This window comes from Micropterus salmoides, unplaced genomic scaffold, assembly GCF_014851395.1.
Source record: "Micropterus salmoides isolate LMB-PRFRI ecotype aquatic unplaced genomic scaffold, ASM1485139v1 Ms_hic_scaffold_1, whole genome shotgun sequence".
NCBI lineage: Eukaryota > Metazoa > Chordata > Actinopteri > Centrarchiformes > Centrarchidae > Micropterus > Micropterus salmoides.
Window position 1 is genome coordinate 10575540 of NW_024040040.1, and position 25174 is coordinate 10600713.

At 39.0% G+C, this 25174-nt stretch overlaps 1 protein-coding gene and 1 long non-coding RNA gene across 3 annotated transcripts; one reads left to right on the forward strand and one right to left on the reverse strand.

The window, feature by feature from the left end:
- Nucleotides 1–11360: 11360 nt before the first annotated feature.
- On the reverse strand, nucleotides 11361–15929 carry LOC119902072 (homeobox protein engrailed-1-B-like). 2 transcript variants are annotated; one of them, XM_038717977.1, is made up of 2 exons: nucleotides 15138–15929; nucleotides 11361–12110 (listed from the first exon to the last, which is right to left on the reverse strand). In XM_038717977.1, the coding sequence occupies exons 1-2, from the start codon at nucleotides 15640–15642 to the stop codon at nucleotides 11779–11781; spliced, it is 837 nt and encodes a 278-aa protein (XP_038573905.1). In that variant the 5' UTR covers nucleotides 15643–15929; the 3' UTR covers nucleotides 11361–11778. The 2 variants fall into 2 exon arrangements, with proteins under 2 accessions (XP_038573905.1, XP_038573913.1); XM_038717985.1 differs by having other exon boundaries at nucleotides 11361–12098; nucleotides 15138–15928.
- Nucleotides 15930–19561: 3632 nt separating this feature from the next.
- On the forward strand, nucleotides 19562–23364 carry LOC119902080. The gene is made up of 3 exons (XR_005444286.1): nucleotides 19562–19631; nucleotides 21584–21655; nucleotides 23081–23364. It is a non-coding gene; the product is annotated as an uncharacterized LOC119902080 (long non-coding RNA).
- The last annotated feature ends 1810 nt before the right edge of the window (nucleotides 23365–25174 follow it).

Sequence of the window (25174 nt, forward strand, 5' to 3'; positions counted from 1 at the left end):
TAATTGTCAACAAAAGTAATTGCTCTTGATTGCAGCAAATTGGATTCACTGTCAGAGGTGGAGCAGCCAGACTCACCGAATATGGGAAGCTTTACTGTCTTTTGTCAAGTGAGGCTTCATAAATAACTTAGACTTCCTCCTCTGGATTCCTGCCAGTGGCTCTTTACTATAAACTACACAAGCCCCTCAGCTCTCTCTGAGCAGCCGACTGCAAAACGGACTGCCAGCTCTTGACCCCCGTCAGAGTTCAGAGACATATTTGAGCTAATATTTCTGTATGGAAAAGCTACAGCAATCGGTACCCTGCCTTAGCTAGCACCTCCAGCTTGTGATATAGCTCTCTAACACGCTCTTAGCTATTTACTGGGAAGGTTGCATTTCACATGTTTAAGGACATCTAGTTATTGTTCCTTTTTATGTTTGAATGGATTTATTGTAAGTTGCTTTGGACTGAATCATCCAAAATGGAAGCTCGTCACTTGGAAAGTGGGAGCTACTATAGTTAGTCAAATTTGCTAAAGTAATTTGTTCCTATTATTTCAACATTTGCTGAGCTATAAAGCCAAAAAGACTTTTCCCCATAGACCCCCATTGTACATTGTGAAAGAAGTGGCTGTAAATTTGTGGATGCTTTTTTTCACAACCCTCACAAAATGAATCTCTTCACAATGAGAATTTTATCCATTTGGTCCAAAAACATTTGGAAAGTGTTGAAGAGTTGCAAGATTAAATCATTTTATCCCCATTCAAGTTAGAGGAGGGCTAAACCAGGAGTTTAACTTTTGTGGCTTCATGTGCCACCGAGGAACTTCTATAGGAATGAACATCACAATCATCTCACATTATTGAAGGGGCGGGGGATTAGTCACAACTCACAGCATTGGGTAGTAGGAAGGGCCGATACCAAACTTTTTAAAATTTGATTTTAGACCAATACAATTTTAAATATAAAACAAGAAATTCCCTGTGCACAGCAAGAACAATCAGGTGCTGGTAGATAGTAGGATGAGGCTATGAAAAATCAAAAACAAGCTACTGTTCACAATTTTAAATATATCAATACTGAAAGTTTCTTAAATGGGGATGTGATTTTTTAAAATAATGGTCATTTTTAGAAAAAAAAAGATCATTGCACTTCACTTTAAGTTGACACACACCAGCCATTAATAACAAATTTATTACAAAAGCAAGAGTACAATTAATTAATAGTGTGCTCAAATCTCACATAAGTGTAAAAAGCCTTGTCCGGTATTTAACAGAAGTATTTATTAAATAATAATAATAGAATAACTTAATAATAATAAAATTATTATGAATAAAATTGCACTTTAAAGATTTCTTAATCTTCTTAAACAGACTTTCTTGTCACAAATAGTGTATCTTGCCACATTTTTATTGACAGGTATACGTTTCCTTTCGGCCATTGTCTCACAAGTTTGATGTGGAAGTGTGCGACTTATGCGGCAACATCCACCGCTGACTGCCAACACGCAGGTGCCAAAAACTGCAGTTCCGCCAGTGGCGACTTGTGGCTGGCGAGTCCACAGATCTCCATGTTAAAATGCTCAACTTAACAGCAGATATAAACATGTTTATAGCCAAGTTGAAAAATGATTTTGGTCTCGATAGCTACCCCCTTCACGACAACTTTACGGGGGGTACATTTCTATGCAACTCACCCGTTTAAATTATATTATATATTATAATATAAATTATATATTATATTTATATATATTAAAAATTAAGGATGTAGCCACTTTGAGTGACAGGTGGGTACCCTCTCAGGTGGCTTACCGCTAGGTGATTTGGCAGCCAGACTTCATTACACCTGCCTCAGGTTCAGCACTTAGCCCATTTTTGTATTCGCCAGAGCCAGGCACTGCCAGGATGCATGTCATTTGGATGCGTTCGTGTCTACACTGCAGTGTCAGCTGCTTGACACTGCTTTTCGTTTTGTTTTCGTTCTCATTGTTTCATCTGTATACATATGTGATTCGGACATTTTCTTTCGATTCTATTTTTTTGACACTTTGGAATAAAGATAAAATACATTCTTTTAAAAGACTGTGTGGCTGCATGCTTGGTTCTCATGTCACATAAGTTTCCATGTTGTCATGTGACACAGGTCAGCTAGATACAACAGGGTAGTAGCACAAACATTATGCAAAAGTACTGAAAACTTCTGGAAGTGATGCAGCCACACACATTTTGTATTTATATAATTTTATATCGATATTTTTTAAAAGGAATTGATGCCAAATGAGTAGCTTGTGAATATGAAAGTATCGATGGTAGTACTTTGACCTCGGGACTCCATATGTTACTCCATGATTTGAATCACAAAAAACAAACACAGTGTAAGCACATGCACGAGTTTCACAGCTTCTACAAACACATATGCACACGAAAGTGCCGCCCCACATTCATCACACCACTTGAACAGTAATAGTGCTCCCATCAGGGGAAAGGTTTTCTCCCCCTCTGACAGCAAGAAGTCTTCCCATACGCCGGGTGGCCAAAGCGGGCCCCACGCACAGATGACATCAGCGCTCAGCCTGGAGGAGCCCGTGACAGCCGTATGTAAATTGAATATGACTAATCGCTTCCCTGCATCACCTCCGGGCCGCCGCGATGAAAGATGGAGCGGGGAAGGAGGAGAGGGAAGATCTCCACAAGCGCGTCTGCTTTTGAAGTGTGAGAAGAGGGTGATAGGGTGGCCAACCAGACGGACAACAGATAAGTCGGCCGTTTCAAAACCACCACACAAATAATTTTTAATTTAAAAAAAAAACATACTAAAATCTTAATGCAAGTGACTTGCTGTCAATCACCACAACACTTTTGCTAACACTTGGAGTCAATGATCTACTGGGAAGATTGTGGTGTCTATGTTCTCATCACTTCATGGCTGAGTTGTCCAACATGACAAACAAAAAAATGTGGTGCAGTTGCTTCAACAGCAGATCTCTTTTTTGAATTGCTCTCAAGGGGGGCAGCAGATAGGAGTAAGTCAAATCGCTATTCTCATCGAGGGACCATCTTCTTCTAACAGCTTTGGTTTCCTCCAAGTGAAGTGGTTCATACACACACACACACATACACACACACACACATACACAGAGTAGAAGAGAGACAGAGTGAGAAAGGCAGTGGGAAGACAAAGTGTTTCCACATGTGGAAGGCATGAAGAAGAGGCAGAGGTGCATGTGACCACCCATACAACGGGGGAATCCCAGGTGTCCTTGCCTTTGTTCTCACTGTGTGTGAGTGTGTGTGTGTGTGTGTGTGTGTGTGTGTGTGTGTCTATCAGAAACTCACCATGAGAATTAGTGCAAGACGTGTGTTTCCCCCCCCCCCGCATTTAATGTTCACAGAAAGAGCTCAGTTTTATAATAAAGAATAAAAGAACACAACAACCAAAAGACACTGAAGTGGTTTTTTAAAAGTTATATGATTTTTTGTTTCTGTATATACATCCTTTTGGAATAAAATCATTTAAATGTCCATTGTTTTTCCTCTTGTTGTTTAAAAGATGTACATTTCTCGTGAACATTTTTTTTTAACACACAGATATTCTCCTCTGTATTGCTGCACCTTCATGTTGTTTTGCAGTCAGACTTCTCGCGATTAATGTGCTGCATGTGATGACTTCTTTTGACACAGATGAAGCGGATTAAAAAACATTCGCCAGCAGCCTGAACTGAAGTGTTGTCTGCCACATAGCTGTGGCTGGAGATGCACTGTCATTTCCTGACGCTTCCTTTTTAATTAGAGTGGAATAACTGTCCTTAACTTTGCTGCCTTCTCAGTAGCATGCTCTATATTGGAAAATTACATCTTCAAGTTGTGGATCCTCTGTAGAAAAATACAGAGCTGGCTCAGGGGGCTGAGTTTACAGGAACCAAAAAAATAAAATTTTCCTCCCTATATGACAGGGAGTTCAACATTTTAGTACAAGAAAAACTTTAGCTTTTACAGTGCCCAGCCATTGAATGGACATTGTATCCTTAGAAAAGGAAGTCTCTGGGAGATCGGAGCCTGACTTTTATGATGCAAAGAAGCATTATTCATAGACTTGTGTTTGTTTTTTACACAATTCATTTCTTCACACAAATTCAGTGTCACAAATAAACCAATTTATAAAACTACTATATATATATATATGTTGAGAAAGCCCCTCACTTTTGGCCCAAACAAGTCATTTTGCTTTGTAGTGTGTTAGTGATGCCCCCCCACCCCCACCCTCTACACACCACACACCCTCAAATCACCCCCTGACGGGCAGAGTAAACAAGTGGCGCTGTGTATATCCTCCATGTAATCTAGATTTAGCTCGGTGAGATCCCGGCTGTTGGAGCAGAGAACCCCCTGGACGCTCGGCTGCATTGTGGGAGGTTCCCTCTCAATGCCACCTTTGTCTGTTTGTGCGTGTCACTGTCTATGTGTATGTGAGAGAGACAGTCCAGTTGACAGCCCACAATAAGTCATGAGTAAACCTCCCCATGGTGAGAACCGATCTTAGTATACGTGCACTCCTGAAACAACAACACTGGAGGTTAAATGGTTTTAAAAAATCACTCCTAGAGTTTCTTTGAACGCTTATTGGTTTGACATGCATGCAGTCCTCACACACCGCAAATGTTATTCCAAGTCAAGTGCAAAGAGGACTTGACCTCTGATCGGTTCACAGACAAGCCAATCATTTTTGAACACACTGATGAGCAACACTTCTTCTTCATCCCTAAGTTGCGAGCTATAATTTATATTTTTCACACTTCTCTTTCATGTATTTAACCTCTTGAAAAAGTCAGCTACATTATACAATCTCCATTTGCTGATTTCATTATAGTTCATTCAGCCCATCAAAGTTGATATTTAGTAAATACAAATTTGGTCTGGAATCTGACCTTTTGTCATATTAAAAAATGTGATTTTTTCATTTTGAAAACTATAGAAATGTATTATTTCTGCGAAAACAGCATGTAAAACTCGTATGGTAATCTGTGGTCTGTAGAAGCCGCCATCACACTTTCTCTGTCACAGAGAAACAATCAACTAAACAGCAAAAGCAAGAGCGCTATATCATGTTAAGATAGCTGGTGAGCTAGCTAGGAACCCAAAATGTTCAATAAGAAATCAATTAAAAGAACAATCATAATCACATGAACAATCACATGAAGGAATAATCATGATTAATTGTGTCATATATAAATTAAATTATTAAAACTTAACTCATTATGAAATGTTATTTTAAAATCCATTTTCATAATAACAGGGTTCGATAGATAGATATTTTTATTTCATTGGACATTTTCTCTATAATTTTTTTTTTTATATAATGTTACATAATTTAATTTAACTCGTGTTAACTAGAGCAACAACAATGTCAAAGTAATCCTGAATCAACCAACTAACTGCTGCTGGGAATAAACACAATAAACCGCTGTAACTAAAACTCTTTAGCTTTTAGCTAAGGTTGCACTTGCTACCTACCTAGCCGGCTTACTAGCTAAACCAAGTTGTAGCTGGAACGACCAAAGAGAAAGACCATCTTTCTTTTTGATCTTACAGAGTTTTCTTTCTCAGAGAAGATATTCTCTGACATTTTTTTTGAATGTGATGATGAAAACCAGCTAACGTTAGATGCTGCCATTAACAATGTCTTCACTTTGATGCTGAGTAATAAACACAGTCCTGCCAAGATAGTTAGTCAACTAGATAGGTAGCATGTGCAGCTTTCTTAAGATAAATAAATAAAAGGAGGTGTTAGTTTCTGTATACTGTGTTCATTTACAGCAGCTGCCAGATAGAATTACTTTGACATTGTTGTTAGCTAACAGGAGCTAACTGGCTAAATTTATTAGAAGTGGTTGAGTTTGCTTGCTTCAGAAAGCACGAAGCATGTGATTGGCAGAGAGGTGAGAGGGCAGTGACAACACCAATGAAAAGTGACCATTATGAAATAAAAACAGACTTTTTGAAAAGTCAAATAAATTAAATGAAATAAAAACATATATTATGAAACAAAAATTTAATTATTAATATGTATTACACATATGATAAACTTATTAAAACTTAAAAAATAAGAATGTTATTTAGCTGAATTTTAATACTTTCTTAAATAATTTTACAAATTGTTTATGCTCTATAGGCCTAGTTTAAATACTTTTTCTAATGTGATTATTTCATTATTTAGTTAATATTGAACATTTGGAGCTCCATGCTAGCCACAACAAGCCTTAGCGGAATCTAAAACTGAAAGTACTGATAGATTTTTTCCCAGCTGTTGTTTGTCATTTAAAAATATACATTTTGATGAACTGACATGTTAATTGATTGTAACTGAGTTAGTTATTCCACATAACTAAATGAGGCTAAACTCCTTCTAAAAGTAACACTGACTAGCTTAAAAATCAATCACTGCCATCTCAGTTTTCCAGTGTCAAAACCTCCAGGTAGCTTCCTCTAGTTTGAACAAAGATTTTACTCTAGCTGGTGGAATTCATGCGATTTGGTGGTTAAGCTATGTTTAAAGCAAATGAAATGTATTAAATTATAAATGAATTTATCACTATTGATTTCAATATACATACTAATGAGAAACACACGGACAGAAAAACACTATGTTTAATAGTAGATACTAGAAAATATTCAAAATAAAGCTTATTTTCCTAAACTAACAAGTTCAAATGGACAAGGAAACTAACACTATTTGTTTGAAGATAATGCATTTCCCCCAGTATTGCAATTTTTCTTTTTTTAGGTAAAATAAAGGCATAACTTGGGGAAGCATTTTTGTATTTTTGCTGCAGTTTTATTCACTATACGTATTTTTGTTTTTAGCTCTTTCATGAATAAAAAAATGCAGCTTGAACTTTTTGTATGTCTTAAAATTTAAATCCTCAGACGTGGCACAGCAAACCTAATATGTAGTATCATTGCTCAGTACATACCTCTGTCCTCTGCACACCCTGTGTTTCCATGCGTCATTCTAGTGTACAATTAAAAACTATAGAAAATGTATAGAAACAATCAGGAAAAAGTTGAAAGGCTGAAATTACAGTGGCTTTTTACTGGATGCCAAAGACTAAACAAGTGCACTGGCACACTTGAATAAAACATGTTTAATGAAACAAATGAATACTGTGTTGCATCATTACAGCTGGATGAGCTGCATAATGTGACTCACTTCTTTTTCTAGATGTTAGTCCAGGGAGAAAATAAGAACGGATAGTGTGCTTACTTTGTGCGCAGCGTAGCAAATTGGGCAATTTTGTATACAGTCAAAAACCAAAGGGCAATCAGACGTGGGACCAACGGGGCATCTACAGTCATTTAGGAAAAAAGTTGAAGAAGAAGAAACCTGATGGCCCCCTCTCTTTGTCTCCCTCCCCTCTTCTCTCCTCCGATTATAGAGGTAGCTGCGAAAGAATTACTGTAAACTTCTCTACTTAGCACCACCACCGTCACAGGGCAGTGATCTAGGAAGCGCTAATAAATGGGTGTCTGTGTGCAAGCCCAGCGTCCCTTTCCCTGCCTTTTTGCACATGCTTGTATGTCTCTGCATGGGTGCATTTCACTGTGTATCTTTGTCTCTGTAGCTATAATTGTTTATCCCCCCAAAAAGGCTTTTCTACTTCTGAGTTGACACGTATTTTCCAGCAGTGTGTATCACACAAAATAAACAACACTCTGAACACTTAATTTGCATGGACTGGTGAGCCCTCCAACCCCCAGCACCCCCTTTGTTTGAATGACAGGTGGTTAACCAGCATGTTTCTGAAGGAGACCCCAGTTTGTTTGTGTACTGTGTGCTCCTGTACATCTCATATTGTTACAGCTTGAAAAAAATACACAAGTTTAATGTATATTTGTGTAGCGACAAAAGGCAGATAAATGTACAAAAGAGCACTGATCGAGATGTTCCTTTCTTCTCACATATGCCTGTAATTTAACCTTTAACATGTACTTACGGTAGTGTAACTGCACTGTATGTGCTGGAAAGCTAATGGAAATTAAATTATAATTATTAACATAGCTACAGATGTGTTGTACAATTTACTTCTGATATAACTCAAGGTCACAAGTGTCATTAGATCCATTCAGCGAGTAATGCAGAGCTTTTACTTCAGTAAAAATAGAAATACAACAAAGTAGGCCAGTTAAAGAAGTCCTGCATTCAGAATTTTACCCAAGTAAAAGTATAGAATTGTTACAGATACTTACAGTGTTTTATTATGCAGACTGACCATTTTATTATGTATTTTATCATTTTTTGTACCTTTTCGCTAATGTCTTAACATAAAGAGTATGCATTTTAATATTGTAGCTGGTCGAGGTGGAGCTAATAACTACTTTATATACTGTTGGGTTGGTTAATCTGTTACAGTGTATGTGTGTGTGTGTGTGTGTCATCTTCAGCATGTCCTCACTTTTTGATCTTGCTGCTGTTACCTTCACTAATAATTCTAGCTAACTTTAGGGGGTTGCAGTGATGCATAGTTTATACACCTATGCAGCTGTTAGATGTTATATAACATTGTTCTTGGTTGAGGCTGATAATACTTCGTTTTGTGCATGTGTGCTACCTGCTCTGAATCCATCCCTCTCCCCTTTAAACGGCAGAGATTTCCAGTGTGTATTCTCCTTTTATTGCTTTCATTTGCATATAAATTAAATCCATATTGTGCCTGCGAGGCAGACTATGCTAACTATGCAAACGATCCCTGGCTTTTCTTTGTTTTACAGATAAACCCTGGGCTTTCTAAATGACAAGGTGGGCGGGGGAGAGAGAAAAATCCTCTCGCTGTTTCATAATTGTATGAATTTTAAATACACTGTCGTAGGATGCTCTTCCGCATTCACAGCAGGGAATGAAACTATCATTATAATATTAGAGCTATAGGGTTAGCTGACCGTGAAGAGTCAGGCAGTCTCATCACCTCTGTTCACACATGCAGGCCAGATGGCAAAGAGACTGAATTTAGAAACACACTGGGCCTGTGAGTGTTTTCTAAATATAAGGACAACCTCTTATTTACATCCTGAAAACAAGAAAGTGCCTTAAAATAGCTTTAAAGTGTCTTTAGCTGATGCAAAATACTTTTTGTGGTCTATTGTCTTCTGTGGCATACCTAGAGCTGCACATTAGATCCACAAAGAAGCATTTGATAATGTTTAGATTAAATTAGATTTGGTGTCAAACTGAAATCAAATCCTATGAATATTCATTCATATATTTCAGTGGATAGTGACATTAAATTATTCCTAATATTGCTGCGGACCCAGAGGAAACCCCTTCAAGGACCCCTGGAGGTTTCCACATGCTGCAGGGAAGCCTGACAGCCTTTATGAGACAGTGCAAAGCTTCGCCCTGCTGCTGTCTGCAAGGAGAATCCACACCTGTACTATTATTTAAAAAAAATAATATTTACATTATACATTATGTGCACAACCATGGTTTATGCCCATTTTAAGCCCATTCTGCTCACCTTTTGTGATTTAATGAATTAATAATTTGAATTAAATTAAATGAAATTCAGTTTAGCAGTTATTAACAGGCACAGCACTGCCTGCTGATGGTTACACATATACACTGAGGTGTGCGTAGCATATTCTAAATACAATTTTAATACATAGGATGAAACGTTAATTGAATCTGAAACGTGCAGAATAACATATGAACTAACATCGAGGGCCTTTTCGACATCATTAAAAACAATTATTAGCACGCTATGCTGCGCTTTAAATCTCTGCTCTATGCAGAGCTGAACACAAAAGCAGCAGCAGCACTTGAAATAATTAAAAAAGCCTGAAAACGCGGAGGCCGTGAACTCCTCCGCTGCAGACCTGTGCAGGCTTGTTAGCTCTTAATTAAATAATCCGATCCGCGATCAGATGCATTTAAGCGACGTACCAAACAGAAATAATAGAAACCACGCCGGTCATGTGTTGCTGGTTTAGAGCACAGTCCGAGTCAAGAGTTTGCACGGGGATCAGACGACACTGCTAAAATCATTCACTTTCCCTATTAAATAAACAATAAAATCTCTCTTTTTGTGTTTTTATGTGTTAGAAAGCGAACTGGATTATACTAGGTTATATATAAAAATCGAAGCTTTGAAAATAAGTCTTGGCCTCACTGGCCGTTTTCAGGTAAAGTTTAAGCCTCATTTTACACTAAATGACTAGTTGTGATGGAGATTTCTGCAACAGGAGGATCGGTTGGGATTTCACATTTGCCTAAAAATAGCAGGAAATATATATGTCTTCTACCATATCCTTGAGATTATAGTGTTTTCCCACTTCCCATTAAAAAAATGCAACAGAAAAAAATAACAAAAAAAACCTAAACATAGCCTTCCCTGTTGAAGCTGTGAAATAATGTATGGCTGCTAAACTGTACAAACAAATTTCACATTATCAGACCAATTGTCTGCTCTTGCTGACCTTTGAGTACACACACACACACACACACACACACACACACACACACACACACACACACACACACACACGCACACACATACTCCCAAACACACACTCCATGTGACAGAGTTCACCGCCAGGCTCTATCAAACCTGAACCTGAGGTCACATAAGGCCAAACAGGCCAAAGTGTCCCATGAAGGAAAGAAGTGTTTCTCCCTAAAGCGGAAGACACCGTACCCTGACAGCTTCCTTCCATACGTGTATTCATTTCATTAAGAGTCTCTCGGAGAGAAAGTTTGGCAGAGATGTTCAATCTTGTTGATGCCCAGAATAGATTAATAGGTGAAATGTTATCCATTATGGAGAAACAAGCAGTGTCTGATTATAGTGAAAGATGAACTGGGAAACTGTGGGAGTCCTGGCGTGTATGTGTGTGTGTGTGTGTGCTATATTTTTGCATTTCTGTCGCTGCCCCATAACCTCTCTTAAATATCAAACTTGTAAATTATCCATATAGGTCCTATAACCATATAGTCAGAAAGATTTTAAAACCCTGTATTTAATTATGGCTTGCCCCTTTAAATGTGCTGTGTGAATTTTATGTAGGCCTATATATATTTATATCTTATGTTTAATTATTTTTATTTCTTATATATTTAACATGCATTTTATAACGATGTTGGCAACTGCTGTTAACGCCATGATGATGGTGTGGTTTAAGTGGCATAATAATAATAATAATAATAATGAACAATAGTTTCGGTTCCTTCATATTTTTACCCTTACACATTTTAATTAGTTACTAAGTTCCACTTAAAAACAAATAAGTATAGCCTATTAAATAATAGGTTTTATTTTTTTTATCCCCCAAACTATAGCCTACTGCATTATCTGTGAAAACGAATGAAAGAAAGATTTAGTCCATCGATCTATACCGTTCTCTTTCTTTATTTCAGACTACATGTGAACATATTAAAATCTTTGGCTTGTTTGAGTCTGCAGACTGACGTGTTGAGGGAAAATGTGGCGCAAATATGGGGGACAGGGGAGGGACCACAAAAACCTATAGAGCCAATTAGACATCCTAAAAACAGTGAGAACAGACAGGAGAGCTCCGGACGAGGGATGAGCCTGAAATTAAACATACTGTATACAACATGATAACTGTTGGGCTATATAAACTTTAATAACGATCGTTCATTTATATAATTATGTCCATATACTGTTACCATAAACAGAAATCTGTGTTTTAAATAACGTTTCCCCCACTTCCAGTTCATGTTTTTCATTATCTCCAAAAGCCAAAAGAGTCAGGTGGCGGCCCTCAGCGGGGAAATGTCCGGGCCGCTCATTCACTGTCCTCCTTGTCCTCCTGCACGGTGGTTGTTGAATGGTTGTACAGTCCTTGGGCCATGAGCTGCAGGGCCAGGCCGTTCTTGTAGCCGGTGGCCTTTTTAATCTTGGCCCTCTTATTCTGGAACCAGATTTTAATTTGGGACTCGTTCAGGTTGAGTTCCTGGGCCAGAGACTGTCTCCGCTGCTCCGTTATGTACCGGTTGGCCTGGAATTCGTTTTTCAGTCTCTGCAGCTGCTCAGCCGTGAACGCTGTCCTGGGCCGCTTGTCCTCCTTTGTGCTCTTCTTCTTTTTCAGTTTCCGTGTCCTTGGGCCTGGTGTGGAAACAACAATGGAAATAAAATATTTATTCTACTGCTTGATCACGAGCACAGTTCCTCTAATATCTCCCATCAAAGCTCCTGCTTATATCGACCGGGCGTCTCACTGCTGAGTGATGACTGCGCCTTATTATCTGCTCACTGTGATCAAATAGGTCACCACTCTGTCCTGGTATGAATGATTCGTCTTCATGAGATTATTAAATATTTCCCCGCCATCTTTTGTGACTCTGACTGGCATCCTTCTCAAACCAGGATGTAGTTAGCCTATAATCAGCATTCAACATAAACACGTAAAGCTGTACGGCAGTTAGTCACTGCAGTGGCTTGGTAGTTTGTAAATAGCAATAACTGATCAATAGAAACAGAAACGGGGGAATTAGATCATTAGAAGCTTTTTTTTTAATCAATAATTTTAAAATATAATATAGCCTATTGACTTTTTTGTGGGTAAGGTCTCAGTGAGGTTGCAAAGCCACACATTAAGGCATGTGTATTAATGAATTTGCACTGAATATTCGTCTCTGCAGGTGACAGCTGTGTGTTCAGGACAACGACTTGAATGTGGAAGATAATCAGAAGGAGGACATAAACAAGGCCTTTATAGAGATAGTAGGCAATCCCACGACATGAATAAATATTAGGTCAGCAATGTCTTCTATCCGTCACACTTTATAGTTTTTTTTAAAATGTAGGTTTGTAGAGAATGGCTGAAATCAGAAACATATCATAGAAAACTGAAGAAATGTGCTCATACAGTTAGATTCTCGCTGTTTATATTAACACGTTTGGAAGTTGCGGTTCCTGACGCATTAGATTCAGGCCTTTGTCTAAAGTCTAACACAGACCCGTGCAACATCTGACTTGTTAGTTCGCCAAAACAAGCAGCAGCCCGCTGCCGCGGCTCAAATGGAATAAGTTGCTTTTGACAATAGTCCCACTGCAGCCTTCCCAGGTCCACATCATCACAGTTTCCTTTGCAAAAACTCCCATATCCTGCAATTAATGGACTCCTTCCAGGCCCATGATTACTTCATCACACAAACGTGGCTGTGGCGCGTTGTTGAGGGGAAGACAAATCTGGCCGAAACGCAGGCATCGAATAAAAGTAAAACAAAATGTGACGGTGGCTTGGTCACACAGCTAAACGCAGGATTTGCATTAGAGCACAAACTGTCAGTTACACTGTAGTTAGGCTAAGTGTCTGAGTGGAAGCGGTGGTTTCAAGACGCTGCAGTGAATGTACTGTGCAGTCACACCCGACTGACATTAGACGAGTGTTAATTTTATCCAACACACAGTTACCATACGATTAAAGCCGGCATAACATCCGCCCTGATACACTGTAAGTCAAGGAAAGCACAATAAATTCAATTACAAGCTAACAGGAGGGCCTTTGACCTTCATCACTTATCACTTTAACACTATGACCGTGGAAAGTACACTCCCATTCAAAAAACCACCGTCAGGGATGTGGTGTGGACTGTAATGATTACCACCACACAAAAACAAACGTTTTTAAAGAGCATTCATCTCTATTATTCTTCATAAATCGGTATAAACGATGATGAAATTAAATAAATATTGTGTATATATTGTGTACACGAAGAAGCCTTTGAATTCGGGCTGCATTCTGTTCTCTGTAGCTATTAGGCCTATTTTAATTATTATTTCAGACCACGCAATGTCCTCTTCAGCTGCAAATTACAACCTTATGCGTCCTTTTAACCCCTCCAATTGTGTCACCAAACACTGAATGCATCCTCTGGACCAGTACCAGCTGACAGTCATAAAACCATTCAGGGTAAAGGGCAACAGGATTTTGGAGTGAGTAGATGCACACACACACACACACACACACACAAAACAACAACAACAACAAAAACAACAACAACATTTTGGTAGGCCTACAGTGTGTCTACTCATGATTTTTTTTAAGCACAAAAATGGTGGATATTCTGACCCACTCCATATTTAGGCTACATCACCTTTATTTATACGCTATAGTTTTAAAACCACCCAGTCTGAATACTGAAGAAAATCCTCGAGAAAACATTAAACACTTCATTTCAAAATAAGTCTTATCTGGTAGGCTATAATTTATTTGGGTCAAATAGGGTGCCTTTTAAAGTCAATATAATATGTGTGTAATCCAATTATAGTTTAATATTCCATAAACGGTTGATGTTTTTGTTGCGATACGAGCCTACTAGGTCTGCAAAAATATTACATTGAGTAGCCTAGGCCTTTACATGAAGTGCGGTATTTCAGCATTGTAATACTTTTCGCCAAACATGCAAATCCCACATTTTAGTGCACACTCAAACCAAATAGAGTAGCTTGCTGCCAGTTTATCTATATGATATGATCCATAATGATCCACTTTCAGTACATTTTTGGGAACATGTGCTGTCTTTGCTGACGATGAGAGAAAGGTCGAAATAAGTCTTATTGTTCTCGCCCAACGAAGACGAACTTAAATGGCTAATATTCTGTTTGCATAATGTGGTGAAATTACACATTGAATTGCATCGAAAATTATGCCGATTTAAATAAATAGCCTACCATGTTTCTATCTGTGTGTGTGTGTGTGTAAATATAATGTAGCCTAGCCTTTATGTGTGTGTGAGAGAGAAAGAGAAAGGGGAGTCATTGTAATGAATTAGCCTACCTTTCATTTTGTTTAGATTGTGACCCTATGCTTCCTTTATACACTCTGATATTAATACTGGTTTTTATTTTGGTCTGTTCAATATTTATTTCAAAATGGCTGTTTTAAAAAAGGTCCTCGGTTTTCACTGGCTCAGTTAAAGCCACACTGGGAACCATAAGAGAAAAAAATATTGATATTCCAACTTAAAATTCTCTCTCATACGAATAATTTAGGAATAAATAGGCTATTAAGCATGTCAGACTCCAGGAAGGATTTAAAAAATCTGTAAAGGAAGACAGAGAAGTCAGCCCAACAAAGTTCCCCAGCACTCAAACCCACCAGGCTGCAGACCTGTAATTCGGGGACTATTAGCGCCTTACCAGATGAGGGCCGATCCGAGTATCGTGTACAGTAAACCCAAGCGGGCCACAACATCGCCTGGCTTTCTTTCGTTAAGGGCGGAGATCCTGCATTGCTGCCGCCCATGTCCGCGTATCTGCCGGTCCCGTTGCCCGCCGGCTCGCCCTGTTTCGACGAGTTCTGCTTGGACGACGGCGACGTGGACGACGAGGAGGAGGGCGACGACGAGGTGCTGTCACTGCTGCAGTTGGAGTCCAGGCAGAGGCTGCCGGTGTGCGGCCTCGCCCCCAGCGGGTTGACGTTTTCTCTGCCCGGCGTCTGGCTGCGGTCGCGGTAGCTCGGCTCCTTTCTGCAGCCGAAGTCCGGACGGAGGATGTTGTCTATGAAAAAGTTCGTGGTTCTGTGGGCTTGCTGGGCGGCCTGGTGGGGTAAAATCATGGGAGGGGATGGGAGGTTCGGCGACAGGGACATGCTCTCCTCCTCGGTCGAGTCCCGGGCGCTGTTGGGCTCCTTTTGCTCTTCCATATCTGGTGACGGTGAGAAATGTCGGCCTGTCCACGCTAAACTCCACTTGTTGCTTGCTCTCCCGCCCCCTTCGATATCCAATTTAGGCGGACAGCATGTAAAAACGAGCGTCTTCGCTAGAATAAAACGAATAAATAGGCTACCTGTGTTAATTTTTAATATCACCTACAGCGGCGACATATCATCTCCTAATAGCCTTCCGAGAGCTGGCATAGCGAACGGCTCCACGTTATAACCAGTGTCCCTGCCTCTCTTCCCGGTGCTGCATAATATCTGTGTATTCGCTCTTCCCAAACTCTCCTAAAACCGTTATCCCCCCCCCCCCCCGTGTGTGTGTTTTTTTCCCCCTTTCTCTTTACACCCAGCCGGAAGCACGTGTGCGCGTACACACGTGAAGCGGGCCAATCAGACGCGGAGATCGTCCCTGTCACAGTTGACGATGTCCAATAAGGGCTCGGGGATAGGCTACGCGAGCAAGCACGCGCGCGCGCACACCAGCCCGCGCGTAGTTCGATCGTTTTTTTGTTTCTTTTTTTGGTGAGGCGCACGTGCGTACACACATAACACAGGAAAACAAAAACAACAGCGGGACATCCACCATTATAAATGTTACACGGCGACAGAAAGTATGCTTTCTATAGATAGGCTACACATCACATTTTGGGTTTCTAGACTAAAATCCACTTAGGCTATGATAAAATGAGATTCATTTAGGCCTCCAAGAAAATTAGGCTACATTATTTAAAGGACTTTATGACAAATGTAATTTTAATTTTAGTTCATACTAACTTATGCTCATTACTGTGTTTTATGTTGTTGTTGTTGTTTTTTTACCTCTCTGTAAGAAATAGCCTTCCTATCTTTCACAGGCTTTGGCCTGTTTATCGCCTTATTTTTGACTACTAACAAAAGACGATTATCCTAAAATGTGTCTAAATTGTCAATTTTTTAAAGAAAGAACAGGTAACAGAATAGACTATGTAGGCCTAAACTTGTAAAAAGGTCTGCTTGTTAGCCTATTCAGAGTCATTGTCATCTTTGTGTTTTCCTTCCCTTTCTTTTGGCATTTTCGTGTCTTTTCTTTGCATCTGCTGCTCCGGTGCGACACATTTAGGCAATATTTATGATTTAAAACACACATATTTTGGAAAACCCGGCTACTGGCAGCGGGACAAAACAACACTTTACAATCATCTCCGATTAATAAGAAAAAAATAAGAGGGGAAATTGAAGTTTACAAACACAGTGAGGCCTAGAAAGCAGGAATATGTCCCAATAATACGCCATGTTTTTTTTACATCTCCGGAATGAGAATAAAATTGCCACCAGGCTCTAATTGGCGATTTGAAAAAATAATATTAATAAAAGGAAAGTGGAGACGTGTTGATGTTTAACACCACCGCAGTGAAATCTTTATCCCAACAGGCCGGAGTGTGAAGCCGTGGCTACTTAATTAAATTCCAATTAGGACAGTATCAATATGCTGTTTAGCCGCAGTGCCATTGTGGGTAAATGAGCACTCAGTCTGCTCTTATCTGGCGCCGCAAAGAGAGGCTCCTTGAGAGGGGCTGCAAAAGATAATTTATAGCTTTTAATTAGTCTTCATTCTGCCCGATCAGCCCGGTGTTCATCACAGGGAGCGGGCTGAATAAAACCCGAGTCAAAAGCGCTGTCACCGGTCCCTGGCAGGGCCCTTAATCAAAGTGAAGCAGGGGCCGCGCTACAAGCCACGCAATTTCCAAGGTGCTGATAAAGCTTGTTGAATAATAGCGGGGCCCCTCGGAGACACCATTTACAGAAATGACTTTATTGACGGCTTAACGTTGGTAATTCATTTTACCTTTCATGTATTGGGAGCCGGATTTGTCGCCGTAATAGGATGATGAATGCACTGACGGATCGCAGCCCCGGTTTTATTGAGTAGCCTCTATACTCTCTCTCTCTCTCTCTCTCTCTCTCTCTCTCTCTCTCTCACACACACACACACACACACACACACACAAACAGGCTACACACTCAAGCTTTATGATGAGGCTCGTTGAAAAGCAGTCTGAAGTAAAGGCATGACAGCACCAGAACAGTTTCTATAACACAGAAAAAGAAAATCATGTTTTCACCTTTGACGCGGTTCACTTGATTATTTCCCTCCTGCGTGAAGGATCAGATGAAACAATGTAGGCTACCTCCAACACTAAATGAAGGACAACTATCTTTGCAAACTACTGCACTGCCTTCTACATTTGATTCATTGCCTTTTCTCCGCCTCAGATTCTGCTCTTGTTTTTGCCTTCATGCTTCCAGTCAGAATTACAGGCCAACATAAAGAATAGCCTGGTGTGTATTTTAAGCGTTTAAAACAGCCTTGTAACACAGTGCAAGCTATTTGCTTCCAGTTATCTTTAATTTTACTTTGTTTTTCCTATAGATGGGCCTACTCAGAAAGTGTGTTTGATATTTCTAAAAAGATACTTTGTTTTAGTAGAAATAAATATTTCCGTATGATATTAAAATAAATCAGATTAGGCATATACTTACTAAGCAGGGGCATTCAATGGTCTGCATGAGCTTTACTGTGAAAAATAATAATACACTTCTCAGTCTCAGTAAAATCAAATAATCAAACCAATTTTCTAAAGGGTGATGTTAACTGTGTGCATCAAAGTTATTTTTTATTACACAAAAGTTGGGTCTAATTTTAGTCTATGTCCAGTTAACAGAAACAACAGCTTCATCACCACAGTGTAAACGAAAATATTAAGTCCACTTTGGCCTTCAAATAAGAGGATACATGATCAAAGTGTTATATTTTCGTCCCACAACCAAAATGGCTGCATTAATAATCAACAATGTGGTCATCCCCGCAACAGTGTAAATTAAGATCGGGAACGTTTTTATGTCCACCAAACCTCATTCACTCATTGGCTCATTTCCAATAGGTGAATGCGTCTCTGTGTTTTTTACGTTTTATTTTTGTTTCAGGTAAATGTGGTCTGTGTGTGCTAATCATCCCTCTTCACATTGTCAGTTTTCTTCAAAATGTTTCAGGTTTCAGATAGCCTGCAAAATAAGGTGTGATAGTCTGAGGAAGGTTGTGAAGGTTTGGATGGATCCTGTCTCCAAGTGCTGTCACCTGGTGGAGGAAGATGGGAAATAGTGGTCTGGAACAGTGGGCCTACATGACATTCTCTATTTAGGTTTATTGGTCCACGCACATGCAGGTTAAATAGCAAAATGGCCAGCCTCATCAGATCGTGTTTATCCGTTTTGTTGGCTAAGCAGAAAGGTGTTTGTCTACTAGTCATTTCAGAGCTGAAGAAGTGTCTTGGATGAGGGTTAGGGTGACGAAACGTCTTTTAGTATCTTCAACCAAGTCCAGTTGCCCTTGACTTTAACCTTCTTTGGATAACTATGACCTGGATGACTGAGAACCTTCACAGACACCAGTCAGTTGTTGTTAAAGCAAAACGTATCTGTGTCTTAGGACGCTGTGCATGTATTTTGGTAGGCTTTCATATAAAATGGCGATAATGCAGCAAGTTCACTGACGTGATATATTGAAAAAAATTTCTTGGCATGGAACAGCGTGAACCTCTGAGCTGAAGTATCTACATCTGGAAACCCAGAAAGTCAAAAGCAAATATAGGACTTTGGCGACATCTAGTGACTAAGATGTGTAAGTGGCATGTGCACTTTTGACCTGCGTTTCGCTGTGGTTCTCAAACTTTTAGACATCAAGGACCTCAAAACTGACACAAGTTCGACCACGGACCCCGATTTGATAGAAGTTTTGCTTTTAGATGTTTTATTACAGAAAGTGTATGAAACCCATGACCAACATAGTCATACATTCTGTCAATGTGTTACTGTATGAATGGAATTATAGTGAAAATAAATAGTTCCCCTTTTTCAGTGACCCCTGGGACCCACTTTGAGAACCACTTACCTATGACATACCACATTAGCTGCAGCAGAGACACCAGAGATGGGCAGTAAGTCTGTGACATATTATTTGCTTATGAGTATTTTGTAATTGGTATTTAGCAGAGCTGGAAAAAAAATGTAATGTAATCTGTAACAAGATACTTTAGAGTAGAGTCTATGATTCATAAAACATTAGAAACAAGTCTTGGTAAAAACCCAGTATATGGCTGGATCTTGTATGAAACTAATACACTGATCAAGCTCCCTTTTTTCACGTTTTAACACTAGAGCCTTGTTATAAACATTTTAATGTACTGCCATTTTGTATAAATTCAAAATATCCTGAAAATACAAAAATACTAATTTTATCTTGATCCATTTTGTGGCACCAGTGTTTTATTTTGATACACTTATTGGGGGATATTTTGTATTTTGTAACATGATACTGTAACTGTAGTTGACACAACACATGATACACCAACCAGTCTGTATTCTAGATTAGGTCTGTTTATTCAAAGAGATTTCCCCATACCTTCTAATTTATTTTTTACCTGGCAACTTCTAAATAAAATAAATACATTTAACTTACATTAAAGATTCCTTTAGACAAGGCAAATATTTATTTTTAGCTATAGTACCTTCTCAAACTACTCAATAAATGAAAAAGTACTGCAGGAAAATTAATCAAGCAAGCAGAGGTTTTAATTATAGTTAACAGATTGGGAGAACTGTGAGTGATTAATAAATTATCAAAACCTTTGTCAGTGTAACTGAACATTTTAAATATATATATTTTAATGTAATTTTAAATCTTTGAAATATCAGTAGGTATCAATATATTCACAAATATCTAGGAATAAAAAGTTCAAAGGACACTATTTTTTTGGGAAAAGATGCATTCACATGTGCATTTCCGTATGCTGCTTTTCATCCAAATGCTTTAAATGTTCATTTTGTGACAGTGACACAAAAAATATAATTTTTCATGTATATCAACTCTTTTAAGCAATTCAATTCCCAAAACAAGAAAGCTATCAAAACGGTGAACTTATGTACTTTACACAGTATATTTGTAGATGTATAACCCCCACCCCTTTTATTTTAGTTTAGTCTTTATCATTTATTTTTTTTTTATGTATTCTTTATATTTTCTTTATATTTTATTGGTACGTTTTTATTCCCCTGGCAAGTTCTCCGCTCTGTACTTATACTGTTTGTATGTTATATTGAAGCAATAAAGTTTATGATCTGGGGGGGGGGGAGCAATTAAACTTTTCTTCCTTGCAATACTGTGCTTGTCCACCAGATGTCAGAGTAAAGCAGGTGAAGAAAAGACACTGAACAACTTGATAAACAGTTCTAAACATTTCCCAATAACTAAGACACAAAACAAAGGTTACAAGGCAAAAAAGACACATTAATCACTGGAGTTTAGTGACATACAAACAGGATGAATGGGATTACTTAAAAATATTTGTCTTCCTCTATAAAAGCAGACAAAGCCAATAAAACCCACAACAAATGCATTTTTCATTTCAAACAGCTGAGAAACAACTAATGTTGGTTTAAAAAATGTCAGCGTTATAATGTCACATATCTCAACATGTCTAAGATGTCTTTACTGCCACAGTGAGGCTGTAAAACCAGTCTAGATAAACAGCAATAAACTGCAGCAGACAGAAACATCACACACAAAATACTGTACAATTTATAATGAACAAATATACTGTTTTCCACTTTTTCATTGTTTAACACTTCACAACCTTGTACCCAAAGGTGTCAAATTTAAGTGTGGTAATACAAGACAAATGTTAAAGAGTTATCACAAACAACAATGCATTTTCAATTTAGAATCTCTCAATCCCTCCACTTTCTTTTAAACAAGCCCCTTCAACTATTGAAATGCCAGCAATGTACAGAGGACATATTTGCATACTAAACGATGATTATCATTCACTGAATTTCCTCTCTCTCTCTCTTTCTGTCTGTCTGTCTGTCTTTCTCTCTCTCACTCTCGAAGGTCCACATTCTCTCCAGTAATAATACATGAAGGGCTCCTCTCCCTCATCCATTAATCAGGAGGGAGGCTGAGGTAAAGGAGGGCTGCTCTTTGGCCTTCACACACATACACACACACTCACCTATCATTAATAATTGGAGGCATATTAATGCCGATAAATAATTAAGCTTTGGGGGATCTCTTTAGAGTCCTAATGAGAAGAGGGGGACAGATTGCTCCGCAGTCTTATTACGTCTTGCTGAGAAGTTTGTAAAAGCTTAAGGTGATGATAAATGGGCGCTACCGAGTAATTGGCTAATTAAATCGATGGAGACACTTTGCCGGGCTTGTGTTAACAAAATGACCCATCTTGCTTCATGTTATTGCTCTAAGGCAGAAATATAGATTAAGTGTTTTTAGCCATGCTAGCAGCATAGCTTTATGGATGGCAATGCAGGTCGGTCGGTCGGTCAACTCAACAACTACTGGATTAGACGGTTTGTCCCAGTGGATAACCCTAACCACTATGAGATTGACATTTAATTTAAAAAGCGATTGAATAGATTGCAACTAAAATTTGAAGCAGATGTTCATCTTCCTCTAAGAATGAATTGTAACAATCTAAACTTTTTGAGGAGCACCATCATCAGTACCTTGGTTTATGGTGATAAACCTGCAAACAAATACCTGCAAAACTAAAGACATTCCCATCCATCTCATCTGTACACCTCCATAAGTAACCTCACAGGGTTTCTAGCATTGCTTTAGATTCTTAGTGATGATTCAGATTGAAAGCAGGCCTGCATTAAAATTGAAATTACTATTACATCTCTGAACATGTGTCTTTTGATATCATGAATACATGATTATTGTGTCATTTTACTATTTAAAATATTTTTCTCCACCATAATTCCCATCCTTTTTAAACATGTGTCCTAATAACTATAATGGGTGTTTTTCTGGCCTATTTAATGGGACACGTTAAAGAGTATGCAGCACCGTATGTATGCGTGATACATACGGTGAAGGGGCTGTGTGTGTGTCCTCATCAGCCATGCTGCTTGGGGCCACTCTAACCTTTCAGTTGATTCTCTAAGGATCGCCTCTCTCATCTGGCATCCTCAGCCTGTCACTGCCATCAGCCAGAAGAGAGATGAAAGATATAGTGCTCATTGGCTTTGTTGCAATGAAAGCGGCCTGCTCCAATGACTTATTTCCTTAACCTTTACTCACCTATATTCAGAAATGACAGATTGCATGACATTGGATGACAAAAAACTCCTAAAAGTCATTATCAGATTTGAAACCTGACAGATGAGAGATGATAATTAAGCAAAAGCAAATCCAAATGAATCGGCTGTTAAAATGTGTATACTCCAGGCAGAAGAAATGTGTTATCTCTAAGTGACTACATCTCAAGTTAGAGCCCCAACACTGGACTTCTTTGCAATCACTTGTGAGGGCCCTAGTCTTTGTGGCAGCATCTGTGTTGGCCTGCCTCTGCTTCCCTCTTTCCAGATTAACCCCGGATTGTCTGTCCCCTCCCACCTCATTGATAGATTGCTGTCGACTGCTTGGAGCCTTCATGACTGATTCCAAAATGACTGTCTCTCTCTCTCCCTCCTGGAAGGCTAGTGCCTTTCATGCACCCACTTTGTTTTTGTTTAGATTATTGGTTCACGTTGCAAATAGTTTAGGTTAGCACATACAGTGTCATAGCAAATAACTCCATCCTTCAATTACTGACTTTACACCTCCTAGATTATGTTGAGTTATCTGTAATAAATTATTCATCTACTGAAGCTGTTACGGTGTGGCTCTCCCTTCTTTGTTGTGCTCCTGAGTGAGCCCGGTATAACATTTAATAGTAAACAATGAGTCTGCAATCATATCCTAAATCCACAAAACACATATCTGCTACATGATGCAAATTTAAAAGAGTTTACAGCTGTGCTAAGGGCTCTATGGGGCTAGACTTGGGCACAGAGGTGCTTTGAGGTAAATGCCAATGGCAGTATGCTAACATATTCACAATGGCAATGCTAACATGCTGACATTCAGAACGTTAGCAGATTTTTGCCATGTTCGCCATCTTTGTAATGTGTTAGCATGCTAACTAGCTAATTAGCATTAAAGCAATATTATGTTGTATTATTATCTTAAAATAACAGCTTCAGAATGATATTGATGATACACTGACTTGTGAATGGACCGGGAAAGCTTGCTGAAATCCAAGGCAGAATTTCTATTCACAAGAACAGCGTAATGCTTTACGGCACACTGTAAAAACATAAAAGGCTGCAAGACAGATGCCAAGTGAAGGACTGTATAAATTAAAAAATGTAGCTAACGGTAAAGTTTTGCACTGGAGAATCGCCAAAGGAACATGAACTGCAATCTTTATTACACTAAAATAAAGTGAACTTCATACCAGCACCACATGAGGCTGTTGGCTTGATATAAACATAAAGACAAAAAAGATCTTTGGAAATAAGTTAAAATATATATGCATGATGTGGATACTTGACCCATTTTAAAGGCTCTAAAATCTCTGTCTGTCATGACAAGCTGAGGAAGGAGGCTGTACATAAAAATGACAATATAAATGGGTGAGAGAAAGAGGGGATGAGGAGAAGACAGCAGGGAAGGAGAGGTGGATAATGGTTGACGGGATAAGGGAAGGAGTGTGTGTGTGATTGATCTCTTTTAGCCTCTCATTATGGCCTGACCCCGAGAATAAGACAGATGTATTCCTGACAGCTATGCCATTTTCCTGCCTGCCTGCAAATCAGCTGTGTGCATGTGTGTCAGTGCTTGTATTTCTGACTATTATATGTCCTCACAAAGATAGAAATGTAATTGCCTAATGCACTTTTCAGACTACATGATATCTGCCCGATAAAAGCCCAACTCGACAGACGTAAGGCGTGGAGAACAAAATGGGAGTAAAGAGCAACAATTGATCGCTTTATACCATGTAGTGTATCATAGCAGATGAGAACTGATGCCGCTTCCGCCTCATAACATCCCAACAGAAAGCGTGGCAAACTATTTTTGCATCCTTTTAGTATGGAAAGTTCATTGATGCTGACCAATATGAGCACAGAGCAACTGTAAACATGGTGAAGCAAAAGAGGGATTATGTTGCTGCTGCTGCGACATGGAGCTGTGAAACAGTGGAAAGGTCACAGTCGTTTTTTCTTTCTTTTTTAGGCTTTAGGCTAACACAAGTATTATTGTTTGTTGATATTTTTTCCCGGAAGCACTCCTTCCTGGTGATGTCATGCACATCATGAAAGATGGCAAGCTCTGGTTGGTCTATGTGTCATGTCTCTAGGCCATGGCACAAATTTATGACAGAGAAAAATATTGTGGAATCTGAACCCAGCATAGATCAAAAATATTTAAGATTACATTTTGTGGAAGATAGAAAAAATAGTTAAAATTAGGGTTGATTTAGGGTTTGATTTGACGTTTTAAGAATAAAATTAGTCTCAGGTTTAAGTTTGGTAAGTGGAGGTGCTAGGGACTGACTCCTGCAAACATTTTTGCATGTCATGCCCATGGTTCAAATTATGGGGGTCTGACCCCCCTAGTTAAGGTTTGGACCCC

Coding starts and splice junctions, on each gene's coding strand:
- LOC119902072 (XM_038717977.1), bottom strand. CDS start 15,642: ATGGAAGAGCAAAAGGAGCCCAACAGCGCCCGGGACTCGACCGAGGAG. Junction 12,111..15,137: donor CTCGGATCGGCCCTCATCTG/GTAAGGCGCTAA, acceptor TTTCCATTGTTG/TTTCCACACCAGGCCCAAGG.